The 13,513-nt window shown below is 37.1% G+C and overlaps 2 protein-coding genes across 9 annotated transcripts; one reads left to right on the top strand and one right to left on the bottom strand.

Annotated features, from left to right (window-relative positions):
- Window positions 1-931: 931 nt before the first annotated feature.
- LOC148716351 (uncharacterized) lies at window positions 932-11,584 on the bottom strand. Of its 8 annotated transcripts, none has more exons than XM_088744863.1 (5): window positions 11,360-11,584; window positions 10,635-11,113; window positions 6,444-6,708; window positions 5,571-5,674; window positions 4,016-4,988 (listed from the first exon to the last, which is right to left on the bottom strand). In XM_088744863.1, exons 2-4 carry the CDS (start codon window positions 10,659-10,661, stop codon window positions 5,589-5,591), a joined length of 378 nt encoding a protein of 125 aa, XP_088600989.1. In that variant the 5' UTR covers window positions 10,662-11,113; window positions 11,360-11,584; the 3' UTR covers window positions 4,016-4,988; window positions 5,571-5,588. The 8 variants fall into 8 exon arrangements, with proteins under 8 accessions (XP_088600986.1, XP_088600989.1, XP_088600988.1 ...); XM_088744862.1 differs by having other exon boundaries at window positions 10,635-10,922; XM_088744866.1 differs by lacking the exons at window positions 10,635-11,113; window positions 11,360-11,584 and adding an exon at window positions 9,903-10,210.
- LOC111329492 (uncharacterized) lies at window positions 1,944-4,435 on the top strand. Its single transcript, XM_088744867.1, has 2 exons — window positions 1,944-2,175; window positions 2,517-4,435. The coding sequence occupies exons 1-2, from the start codon at window positions 1,944-1,946 to the stop codon at window positions 2,600-2,602; spliced, it is 318 nt and encodes a 105-aa protein (XP_088600993.1). The 3' UTR covers window positions 2,603-4,435.
- Window positions 11,585-13,513: the final 1,929 nt, after the last annotated feature.

The following is a 13,513-nucleotide window of genomic DNA, read 5'->3' as shown; positions in this document are numbered from 1 at the left end:
CAAACGATCACAAAGTTAAACGCGTTGGGTGGTTGCGTCAAATAACTTCTCTTACTTATATGTAGTCAACACATCGACTGAGCAAATTTTTATCTCATTTTTGTTTTAAACAAAAATTACATCTTCATACAGGTAAGAGATAAACAGCCGTTATGTTTTATAAAAATATGTTTACACCATCCTCTCGATCTTCTCCGTTCCATCTTGCAGCCATCAATATCATGTGAATGTCACTAGGCAGCCATTGCCATAAGACAAGCCTCTTCGCTCGTACGCGCCATTCCCAATTAAAAATTACGTTTTTTATCTATTTTCATCCAAAGCGTTGTCCTCTTCGTTAACTTAGACTATGGAAGAAGTTCAGTGTTTGTACGATTTTATATGCTTTCCACTGCGTTTTGTTTCTGTTAATTCGGTGCCGTATTCATTTTTCGACAAATTTTTTTTCCCAGAAAAGGTGGTCAGGAAACGAAATGTCATTAATTGATTTCATGCAAGCTCCTCTCTCTTTTGTTATTTCTTTTTATCATTTTCCTGTCCATCACCTATAAAGCTGTCAGAAATGCTGCTTTTAACTTGACAACTTGGTTTTGTTCTATTTTTACTCGGCATTGTTTCGTTTGCGTTTACGTAGCGACTGATCAAATACGCGCCTTGCCATAATTGAAATGACAAAATTTTTTTAAATTAGTATTTTTTCCGTTGCCATCTGAATCCGAGGAAGTTATTTCTCATCACTCTGTGACATTTGCTTTAAAAAAACCAAGGTAGTTTTCCTGTTTCCCGTGGCTTTATTTCCAAGCTGTTCGTGCTTTTCATTCATTGACCAGATTTGGTACAAAGGCAAAAAGATTTTTATCATCCGAAGCTAAAAGTAATAATCGCAGACAAACAAATTCACATCATACGCTTATCGACAAAGAGACGGAAATCGACTTGACGCTTCGTTCTTTATTTGTCAGGTAGGCATTTCAATCATGTTGTATCAGTAAAAATTACTTTTGGCAAATTTTCTCTCAATATTTATATAAGATTGCTTCATATATGCGCTTTTGCTAAAAGGCAAATTAACTTTGATCCTGTAGCGCGGATAGTCTCTTAAAAAAAAATGAGTACGATAAACTCTTGCGCAATATCATCTTCAAAAGGGAAATTTATCTTAAAAGTAAATTTATGGAGCGTGCCAATATAGAGATTTGGGTATATAGCTTAAAATAAATATTTTGAATTTTGACCAACAGCGTCTTTGTGATAAATGTTAATTATCAAAAACCGCATTCACCAGTAATCTTACCATTTGTGTCATTTGTGTTGCAACTAACCGCCTCCCGGTTAGCTCAATGGATAGAGCGCTGGACTGTTGTGCGGGAGGTCGAGGGTTCGAGCCCCGGCCGGACCAACACTCAAGGCTTTAAAATAATTGAGAAGAATATGCTACCTTTTCTATGGTTGGATATTCTAGTCTTCTCGGATAGGGACGAACAAATGGAAGTCCCGTCTCCCACAGGGTTAGGGTTAGGAGACGTTAATTTCCCACGCACGAGATCACTGTGAGATGGATGCCTAGGGTGGGATGCCTGGGGTGGGATGCCTGGGATGGGATGGCTGGGGTGGGATGGCTGGGGTGGGATGCCAGGGGTGGGATGCCTGGGGTGGGATTTATTGGGTGGACTACTCTACTCACATGGTTCGCATATGTTCCGTTCTAGTCCTACCCTACTGCGGTAATGCAGTGAAAAATGGTTAGAAAACTACTCATTATGTCACGACTGCACTGATAACATTGTTAGTGGCAGGCAAAAATGTTCAAGATACAATTTACTATAAATTCAATTTAAGAAATACATCTTGGTGCTCTAGTAGGCCAATGGAGATTTTTTTTGAATATTTTTGGTTTCGCTGATTTTTTGTTTTAGTGTGAATCTTTATATCACACGCGTAACATGTCTTCAGAAGCCGACATGTTACGTCCATCTGCTCATGCGCGTAATATACGGTCACATTCCCTCAAACCACAAAGCCAGCCCATGATGCAGTTCAAGCAACGTTCCAAGCGTACAATGAGCCTGCCATCCAAACCTGTTCTACTACCGCTGATTAATATTCAACGCTGTCAAGACAACTGGAAGGACGAAAGTGATGAAGATGAAAATGTGGGAAATGGAGGGGAAATGGGTATGTTATAGTCATAAACATTTGTTGCCCGTAAATGAGATTTTCAACTAAAACAATGCATTCTTGAGAAGCACGATTTTAGTGTCCGTGTCTCTATGATTTTGGTCCTAGATATTGCACAACCATTTTTTGACATGTTCAGAAGTTGAATTAATTGTCGTTGACGAACTGAGAAAAGCTTCGTGCTGATCAAAGAGCGTCCAAAGTTTTGTTTTGCCTCCTCGCCCTGCTGAGTTTGCAACGCATGCATGGATGTCCCATTTAGGATTCTACATGTTCCAACTTTCTTTCATTTCGTTTCTGTTAATCGTAGATTTTAAACTGTCTTTCCTATTTTTTAGCGTGGTATACACCAATTGTTGGACTGTCATGCAGCCTTGTAATATATTTCTGGGCATGCGGCCTCGCTTACTACTCGAAACCTTGAAAAGTCAAAGACGACGACTGGTTGCACAGTTCTTTCATATTTTTAAATATTTTTTTTACATTCATAATGTCGTTAAGAGAGCAGATAAAAGTCACTAAATCAGCTAGTAGATAAGCAAATATGATTTAGTTCTATCACTTTGGTGATTACACCGTTTAGAGACATGAAATGTCATGAACAACGGTTATTGCAAAGTTTATTATTTTATTAATATTATCATATTATTATTATTATTATTTTATCATTATTATTATTATTACTTGACATTTATAGAGTCAAATGAAGTGGTGAACTTTACTAAGAGAGTGAGTGAATACAACTGAGAATATTTAAGAAGAATCAAACAGAAAGGTCTTAATTTAATCTGTAGGACCTGAGCATTTTTTCCTTCATGTTTATTAGAGTTCCATTGATTGTTCGTCATTGTTACATTAAAAGTTCCTTAATGGATCAGGGGAACAATGAGTTTATAAATTTAAGGGCCAACAAATATGCCTTAAAGCTGATGCAAATTATCAGTAAAATAGTTACTCGAGTCTTGTGAAGTATAAAGCAAAATATTTAGAACGAAGAGGATCCCAATGGGGTTAACCGTTAGCCGTGTAGAACGACCAAAAACTTAAAGTCGCTAAGCTTAAAAACTGAACAATTTTAACTGGGAGTCGTAAAATAAGTTTACCGTAAAAAAAATCTTTTTCTATTATACAGAAAAGAAGTAAACCGTTAGCCGTAAAATGATCCAAATTTTAACCTTTAGCTGTTAAAGCTATCACCCTATTGAGACCATCTGCAAAGAAGCAAGCCTTTTTAAAACAGTTGTAATATGTTGCTGTCACTAGCTTTATTATGTGTTTCCAGCTACTTTTAACCATCTTACTGTTTGATGATAACAGGGCTTGACATAAATGACGTTTAGATTTAATGGTATTAAATTAATTTGTTAAGCTAAACCAGTATGCAGGAAAAAAGAATCGAGTTTAAAAAATGATATGAAAAGCAAAGAAATGAAATGATAATAAAAGGTTACATAAAGAAACTTTGGACTATAAAAAATATGTAGGAGAAGAAGTAGCCTGTAGCTACAAAATATCTCAGTTACATGTACTAACCCAGTTCTTGGTCCGTACTGTAAGTTACAATACAATACTTCTCCTTGATCACTCCCATTGAGGTTTTTCAGAATCAATTCATATAGCAATGAATTTTAAACCTCTCTACAACGGTCACCTTGAGGACAGAAGAAAATAGACCGAGAAGTGACCGTCATGGGGAGGCAGGGATGAATGTATGGACAGGCCATCGGAACCAAAAGGAAAGTGGCCGTTGTGGACAGGTAGCCGTTGTAGAGAGGTAGATGTTGAAGAGAAGTGGCCGTTTGTAGAGGTTTGACTGTAACTGTACAGACCGAGAAAACAAAGTTAGTAATATATTTATTACGTCTGTTGGTTCAAATAGAGGGAGAAGATTTTAATTCAAACAAACTTTTCAATTTAGTATGTGCGCATGCCCTACACTGAATTGACCAATCATAGCGCTGAGACATTTGATAGAGGCCCCCTATTTAGCACCATAGGAATGTAGAATAAAGTTAATTCAGATCTCTAATTAAAAAAAAAGAAACTTAAAAATGCAATTTTGAAAGTGAAAACTTCTGAATTAAAGTTTTAACTTAATCATGCAAATGAGGTATTTAAAGGCAATTTTTTTAACTGCGAACAAACAGAATGAACTAGCTGTGTTATCAGGGCCGTTTGCTCTATGACTTGATTTTAAAGAATATATAATCAATTAGGCATTAAAATGGAATTAAATGCTTGTTTGTCTGTTTTTTCATATGATCTTTTATGCTGATAACTTGTGCCCTCCTTCTACGATTAACGTATTAATGTTAGAGAGACGTAGCACCATGTTTGCTTGAAACTGCAAACGTGAAGTTTGCCTTTTCACGTTTCACATAAAAAGCGTGAACCTTCCTGCTCTAGCTACGAGTGACTAAGCTCACATCACTTCGAGTTTCGATGAAGCCGTCTCACGAGTCACGTGAGTTCTTACAGCTATCTGCTGACGAAAAGTGTGGCATTTGACAAATTTTAAACATGAAAGTTCATCACGCCTTGCTCAATTTGTCTATTATTCACATTGTTCTTCTACATTATTCCCATTTGCAATTCCCTATCAATTTCCAAATTCATTTCTCATTCTTATTTCCCACTCTATCTTCTTTGCAACTTCTCGTTTCATTCGGCCGCTGTATCATTCCTTTCTCTGTGACGTCTCTGATTTCGGCAAATTTTGAATTCGACTCCATTCCTATCTATTTGGGCGCCAGCTACTTTTTCCAACTTTTGTTTGTTACAACTTTGCTTTTTAAATTTCCCTCTGGTCCCTTGGTGAAAAAATCAAAGAAACAAAAACGGTGAGATGATTGGAAAAAAAACCATCACCATTTGTTACAGCGTCTTTTTCTTACATTTTGGTGCAACGGCGTTTTTAAAAGGTAGAATTAAGGATTCAACATTGCCACCATGAAGAAGCACTCTGCCCATCATTCAAATATTACATATATATTCGACCTGCTGAACTATCTCAGTTTGTGAACTATTGATGATTGTGGACTCTGATGGTTTGACATTTTTGACAGCTTTAGTCTTGTTTAACCAATCAGGTTATTTGAACCATTCTAACAAGGGATATGATTGGCTTATTCAGGGTAGCTTGTTTGTTTTTGAGAGTACAGAGCAGCATGCTGACGACACTATCGTTCGCTTTCGAAAAAAAATTTGTTTTGAAAATTGAAAGTAATGCGTGTAATTGCGTGGGGAATTTGTTAACTAAGGAAAATACAATATATTTAGAGCTTAAACTTCATTATATCAAAAAAACCTAATAAGATGAACGTAACATTTCTTCTTTTTTTGTTTTGTTTTCATTTTTGGTTTTTTGCTGGCTTATTAACAAAGAGGCGTACCAGATAGTTTCCATTGAGTCATGTTGACGAATAGTAGGCCAGTGCGCATGACCATAGGTACATCAGAAGGCTACAGGATAGTCCAACAACAGGAGTGTACCACGCTGACAGAAAAAATGAAATAAAATTAGCAAAATAAAAAATAAGATAGCAAATTTCAAACAATATGTTGTTCACTAAAGAAAAGAGGGAGTTGAGCTAGCGCTTGTGACCTTTGCTCAAATTTAAAACCAAATCTACCAAACATATCTGGGAAAACGTGTTCGCTTCAGACGTTGGCAAACACTTAAAAACGTTCGAAAGAAATGTTGCCGCAATAAATCATATTGACATTATTCATTTTTTCTTTCTGTTGCATTTTCATTATATTCTTTTGCTTTCACGTGTATTACTTTCGTCGATATTTTTTTAGTTTTTCAGGTTTTGCGTACTTTCCCTTTGTATCATTTGTATAAGTTCTTCATTGTAAATTTAACTTCTTCGGCTTTATCGTTTAACTATGCTGTATAATTTTTCTCAATCTTGTCAAATCGTTGAATATCGTCTTTAACTTGTAACTTGTTCCCGCATCTCGCACAAAGTTTGTGAGTGTCATTTGTTGTTCTTTATTTTGTTTTCTCTTCCACATAGAGCGGTTGTGCACGCCCAGTATCGTTCCCAGGGCCATGATCTTTTGGCCAACAGCGTGGACCTACGGGCTGTTTTCTGACTACGCAGTCTTTGTATCAGTACCGCTGGCACTATGAACTGCACCTCTGAGAACGAGAGTGATGCATGCACTGAGGTCCCTCTAATTAGACGGGACCATCTGCCTCGCAGGAAGAGTAACCAAAAATGATGATTTTTAATTGAAAAGTTATACCACCCTCTTACCCATACTTTCATGACTCCATCTGCTTCTTTGTTCTTCTTCGTCACTGAGGCTCTCCTGGCTGCTGTCTTGGCAAGCTTGTATGGTGATATGAGGCGGGATGACAGGTTTGGATGGCAAGCTGTAGAGTCGCTTTCTTTGAGTCAGAATGTTAGGTATAGGTTGACTTATTGGCTTGAGAGAATGGGACCGAGTGCTGCGCGGACGTTCCTGGGATGGATTAAGCAGGTGAGGTTCGTACATGGTGTCAGGAGTTCTGAGATCAAACTGTAAACATCGAGTGTAAAAAATACAAAAATGATCGTTCATTTGAATCTATCTGTTTCTCAGCGGTGTCTTTGGCTTGTCACGCAACATTTTCGCCTCAATGCGGTTGCGTTGCGTGACGGGCCAAGACGACGACTTCGAAAGAGACTATCTTTATATAAACTCTAACAAAAAACAAACCCTAAACCAGCAACAACTACAGATCAATACAGGTATCTTGTTCCCTAATTTCTAAATGAAACCTGAGTAGGATTTAGTTGTAATCAACTTCGTAGCTATAATAAGAAGGGCAACTATACCAATTTGGTGAGGTGAACACAAATTTAAAATGGAAATGTATTAAAAGACCATTGTGGCAAACAAATTTCCCGCATCATAAAAATCCTCTCATGTAAATTTCCATTTCGAACTATCTCGCCTTTTATTAATTTTACTTCCTATTTATCTATTTATTTATTTTCATTACCATGAAAGTTCGCCGATGGTTAAAATTTAATTTTTTCAAAAATATTAGTTTTTCAACAAGTTTAAATGTCGCTTTGCCGCATAAAAAATGGAATAAATCTCCGGTTGAAAGCCTTTTTTCTTCTCGGTTAGATATTCAGTTAACACAGCTTTTGCCAACAAATTTGAAATAAACTGTTTTCTTGTTAGATAATTCAAGTTTGCTGTAGTGGTTGCGGTTCTTCAAATTCGTGTCTCCGCTTCTTAATTCTTTCGTCATCATAGCCTTACCTATACCGGTGTTCCCCACCACTTTTTTGGTTGAAGGCAGATGTTCCTCAAAGCTCGGTTACTCTATAAGCGGTTGCTCTATATCCTAAAAAGTTCTTAATTACCGTAGATAACTATAATTGTGCTTCGAACAGACGAGCCGATGACTTTAATTATGCCATTTGCAAATGTCCGTGATGAGAATTTGTAGTGGAACATAAATTAATGCATTCTGCAATTTGCACAAAAACTTCTTTCAAAACCCACAGCTGAAAGACGTTCAGCAATTCTGTGTTAAAAACTTTTTCTGTTAAATTTAAGCTTGTGAATAAATTGTTCCACTCAACTACTTTAAATGCCTTTTAGTGACTAGCTTATGGTTGTACTAAACAGACCCGGTGTCTTTTGGATGATATATCATCCAGCAGAGACGGAAAACAAAACTCAGCGCACTTATATGAACCTTTAAGTAACCTTTCAATATTATTCATTAACTCGCTTTCACCTTTTTATAACAATCGTTGTTCAAATTCATTAAAGGTATTGGCCATAAATTGCACATTCTCTAATTACCCGCCCAAAAAAGATAAGACTGGAATGGGTTTGTAAACGAACACTGCAACCTGTAAACCTAATAAATGGCCCAGTTGCAAAACATTTTAGACTAAACAGCACGCCAAAATCTGACATGTAATCTTTTAAAGTACACTGTTGTGAAGCATCCTCAAGCGGACAGACTTAATCCGAGAAAATGAATTCGGTAAATCTCGGGTTATTGAAATCAACAATCACAATTCATTTGCATATCTTGCAGACACCGATCATAATACAAATTTCTTCATCTTTTCGACTTACTCCCGGACATAACCCAACAATGTTTCTTTTTATTTTCTATACATGAATTGAGGAACTTTATAACCTATAACCTATGAGGTGTACCAAATTAATTTTGGTCACGGGAGTCTCACAGACAACCGGGGTTATGAACAAAGCGATATTTTTAAATCACTTTACTAACCATGGTTTTTACTTCTTTGCATTTAAGGTACTCGCGTAGCATAAACATTAGCGATGGGAAAACTTAATCAGATTGTTAACTGGAGCATATGTACCTCAAAAACTGCAATGAGTAAAACATTTCATCTCCCGCTTCGAGTTGAAAACATTCCTATGACACTAACCTGTAATGGCGGTGAATCACGAGTGGTCTCGTGGATAGTTCAAAACCTGTTCAAAATCGCCAAGGGTTTGATATCCAAAAAGCAAACAAAAACTCCCCGTAATCCTAATGTGTTTGGCGAGACCTAATTTTGAAAAGCATAAAGCACAATGTTCTTCGTTTGAACGCTGATTAATATGTGGCTGTGAAAACAAATCGAGCTCCGGATCATCTGATGAACTTCGCGAACAATCACCGTCATCTACTCAAAGACTGTGTTATTCAAACAAACAGGATGTAAAGAAATTAAAATTTTGCCAACGATATTCTGGCTCAACAGAGGTTGAATTGTGTTTGCCAATCAAGCCTAAAATTGATGAACGTTTTTCAAAACAGACCGGTAATGACAGGACAACAAATGCATTGATAGTTTCCAATTATAGAACCTTGGTTGCTCTGACAAAAATATCTTTCACAGAAACCGCAGGTCATGGGTTTAACTTCCTGAGACGGAATTAAGATCAGACAAAGATATTTTATCTAAAATGACTAGTTTAAGATGCAAGTGCCTTTTTTTTCCTCTCTTCGCAGTCAGATGAAAATGCAAAATTCAAAACTGAAAATAATGATTGAGCGCCCACAAATGTTTTAATAAGCAGTGAGTGGTTGATTACCTTGTCTGACTTCTATGACTATAATGTCAATTATCATTCCGAAGTTTCCAGTCTATTTGTATAAAAAACATATGGTAATAACAGCCATTCTAATAGATTTGGGTTTAAAAGCATTTTCCGTGAATCAATTGAAAAATGTTTATCCCAAATTTCAAAACATATTTTTTTCTCGGACATTCAGGTTCTGCTCTTTTGTAAGTTCGCATTTTATTACTTTATTCTTTTTCACTTGTTCGTTTTTACTTTCTACGGTCGTATGTTACGACAAAGGGTGAATTGCAGAGGTAGTTTGCCTGTACACTACACAGATACTAACTCACGATTTCCACACGTTCAATAACTTTTCATCTCAATATAGTTTATTTTTGTTCGTTGGCTTTATGCGTTAATTCGTTTCGACAAAGGCTGACGTGCTGAGGTAGTCTGCCTGTACACGATTTCCACACGTACAAACTGGATAGATTTCGTACTCTTCGTACTTGACCGAGACTAATTGCTTATGACGATAAAGAAATTAAACCGTGAGCTCCCGAATGCATCTTTGAAATAAACTCACCGATCTCAAATCTTACTTGAAAGCTATTTCAGATTAAACTTAAATCTCACAGCAAGCTGAAAGCAATGGTGACATTTCCGGTTCTACTCACCTTTATGCCCCGTGGTTTAAGTCTTCCTCACAAAAATTGTGTCGATGTCAACCTCTTGTGTTATGCAAATCAACCCACAGGTAAAACCTCATTACAATCTTTCGAACTCAATCTGTGATATATCGCCCACACCTTACCGCAAAAAGCGTCACTTCTTGACACAGCACGATTTTGACGAACATGTCAGCATCCCGTCTGTTAAACTTCAGACATCTGACATAGCGGATTACTCTCTGGCGTAAAAATTTCCAGAATACTTGTGGTTTGATCTACTTTTTAGTCGAGAAAATTAAATTTGGGCTTTTCTCTTCCACATATATGTATGTATATATATATATATATATATATATATATATATATATATATATATATATACATTACTGAGTTTTTAAATTTTGGGGAAAAATAAAATTAGGGGCCCACCTTGACGATTATTAAAATTTCAGAAAACTAATAAAACCGTAGTCAGAGATTTTCATAGATTCCAATATCTGACTAGATTCTTAATGAAAAGAGAAATGATGGAGCACGCACCCGATAATTAGATTATTTCCTATAACAAATACCATAGAAATAGATACAAGGCTTCATCTATGAGTTAGCCTTCTGTATCTGCTTTGTACCTGTTATTTGCTTTGATTCAATCAAAAACGAAAATTCTGTTGCATTGATCTTACAATGAGAACGTATTGCAGTCGAATGTTTCTAGTTTTTAAAAATTAATCTTCTTACCTGCTTTCCCTGTTCAGAGTTTTCCATTCGTTCGACAGATTCTCAGACCAATTTTGATCGCGTTGTCTGTAGCTTTCTTGAAACTAATACTGTAAAACTCGTCTTTTGTGGTTAGGTTCAAGTCAAAACGTGGCTCATGTCCGATTCTTCAATTTCAAGACAGTCTGACGCAATTACTTTCGAAACATGCTTTACGAAAACGTCGTTGGCCGTTAACGAGAGAGAATCAATGGACTATCTACTGTACTTTGATATGCCTTAAATGGACATTAATCGACGTCGATGTACCTTGAATGACAAAAGGAAGATGTAAAGAACTTTTTAAAAAATGTGACTATCATATAACAGCAGTTTGTTAAAAAGTAAATCAGAGTTATGGCGGTAATCTATCTTTATTTGCATTGTTTATTTCGACAAGGTCGTTTGAGGCACACAGAAAACTCGAAAGTTTTTTCGGTAGACATTTGAACGAACCCAATCTGAGAAAGCAAAAAAAAAAAAAAAAAAAAAAAAAAAAAAAAAAGAAAAAAGAAAGCAAAAAGAAAGAGAGACATTGATGTCGCATAAAATCCAGAGATATATTATTGTAAATAATAACAACCATGTAAAAGGTCAAAAAAGCACAATACTTCGAATCTCTGATGTTAAGAAAGCAGGGCAGGGTGGCAAGTATCTATTAACATGTCAAAGTAGTTTTAAGAGTGAAAATGAAGTGAACAAAATACCAGATGGTCGATAGCGTCATGTTGTCTCGGCTTCTAAGATCTTTCTGATCACCTCTATGAAATTTCTCAGGTAGATTCCCCCAGCGTGTCCCTATGTGATTGCGAGTTCAGTAGCCCAATAAGCCAGGCTCACTGTGAAAGGCTGTCAAAATTAATAGGGTAGGGCTAGAGGGAAAATTTTTGGTTTGATGCCATTATGCAAGGATCGAACGCAGTGAGGTACGTGCGTAGTAACCGAGAATCGAATATTTTCCTATCCGGCCCACCTACCTCACTCAGTAAGTGTTTAATCATGTGACCATTAGGTCAATTGGGTACGATTACATACAAAGAGTGGGCACGTGGTGGACGATTGCAAAAAAAAAAAAGATTTTTGAAGCAAAAACTTTTCCTTTATTTCGATTAGTCAGAACAAGAAACTCTCTTTTCCTTTTCATTTTGCTTGGAAGTCTACAATTAGATCATTGGATAAATAAAAATTTTAGTTCTTGGAAAATGCAACAGAGCCGTGCAAGGTCCGGGCCAGGCAGCCTTTTCCGGACCGGTTCAAGTCAATGTGTCCGTATCTACACACGTTAGTAGTTATAATGGATTTTACTCGTGGATAAGCGAAGCAATACGCGACTTTGCTAATACTGGAGTCATAATGAACGCTGGGATTGGCCGAGCCAGTACCAGGTCACTCAAGTGCATGTTATTTCGCACGGCCTCAATCTTTGTTGTTTCTGTGTGAAATGACAGAGCCAAAAAAGCTTCGCAAACTCCTCTAAATTTGTCGTCTGTTTGCAAACCTTTCATTCTTTCCACGACGGGTCGAGGTGATCATTTTATGTGGCCTTGGCAATGTCAATTTACAAAAAGAGTACGCAAATCGTAGGTTGTACTTCGCTCGTTAAACTGGTCCCGTAACTTTTAGAGCTAGCTCTTTTAGGAATTTAAACATCATTATCGCTTATTGTTTCTTTCTCCCTATTTCTAGTCTGTCCCATTTAAGTTTTTCGAGGAGCAGGTTTAAGCTTAGCCCAGTAATCGGCCTTTAAAACTGCTCTAGCTTCTCGATTCTGTAATTCTTGTAGTTTGTTGCTCAATATAATTGACTACTTAAGCCGTCCCAAACGAGGCTTCGGCAATCAGAGGTTGGATCAAGGTGTTGTAAACTAGTATGACAGTCGATTCGGAAATTAGAGGCCTGATACGTCTAAGGACACCTATTGCGGAAGATACATTTCTACAAATTTCGTCAACATGATTAGACCAAGAAAGCCAATCGTCGTCAATGGCGACACCTAACGAATAAGTATGACGAACTTATTCAATAATTTGACGCTTATGTCATCAGTTCTCGGCAAGAATTTTCTGGCGAAAGCCAATGACCATAAACTCAGTTTTCGTTACGTGAGGCTAAGCTTATCGGCGTGTAGCCAGCAATAAAGATTCTCTAGTTTTGAATTTGTTCTTTGTTCAAGGTCAGCTAGTCGTAGAACCAGAAATAGTAATGTTACCATTATCTGCAAACATTAATTTTTGCACAGGCTGTGTCGAGGCAGTTTGGTACGTCGTTTATGTATACCAGAAAAGTAGAGGACCAAGTCATGATACTGCCCTGTGGCACTTCGCAAGCTTACCTTGCTCACACTGGACCTTAATGCACCGTTTACATAACATTTCTGTCTCCTTACTGTAAGGCTCGAAATATTGTAAAGAGTTCTGGTCAAGTCCCTAATTAGCTAATTCTCGCAACAGTATCGCATGATCGATGGTGTCGAAGGCCTTATTAAGGTCGATATAAAGCACGCCGTTTAATAAAGAGGCCGTCGTCAATTTTCACTGACCAGTTGTTCGTTGTTTCAAGTAGTGCTGTCATAGTGCTGTGGAGTGATCGGAAGCCAGACAGGTAGGTGTTCAATAGTTTGTTTTTATCTAGGTAGTCGTACAATTAGATAAGTTGTAGAACCTTTGGGACGGATGGAGTCGGCAATGGGCTTGGCTAGAACTTTAGATATGACTGCACTAATTTGCCTTTCCCGTTGTAAAAATGGATGATAATATTGCACTGGCCTTCCTCTTGTTTTGGGTCTCTCAGTATCGACTGGTCTAAATTTGCTGGTGTCCGTCATTGATGGAGGCTTCAGATAGCAGGCGCAGATATTCGGA

The sequence above is a fragment of the Stylophora pistillata genome, chromosome 14, assembly GCF_964205215.1.
Source record: "Stylophora pistillata chromosome 14, jaStyPist1.2, whole genome shotgun sequence".
In the NCBI taxonomy this organism is placed as follows: Eukaryota; Metazoa; Cnidaria; class Anthozoa; order Scleractinia; family Pocilloporidae; genus Stylophora; species Stylophora pistillata.
The sequence above is the reverse complement of the archived record's forward strand: the minus strand, read 5'-3'. Positions and strand labels throughout refer to the sequence as shown.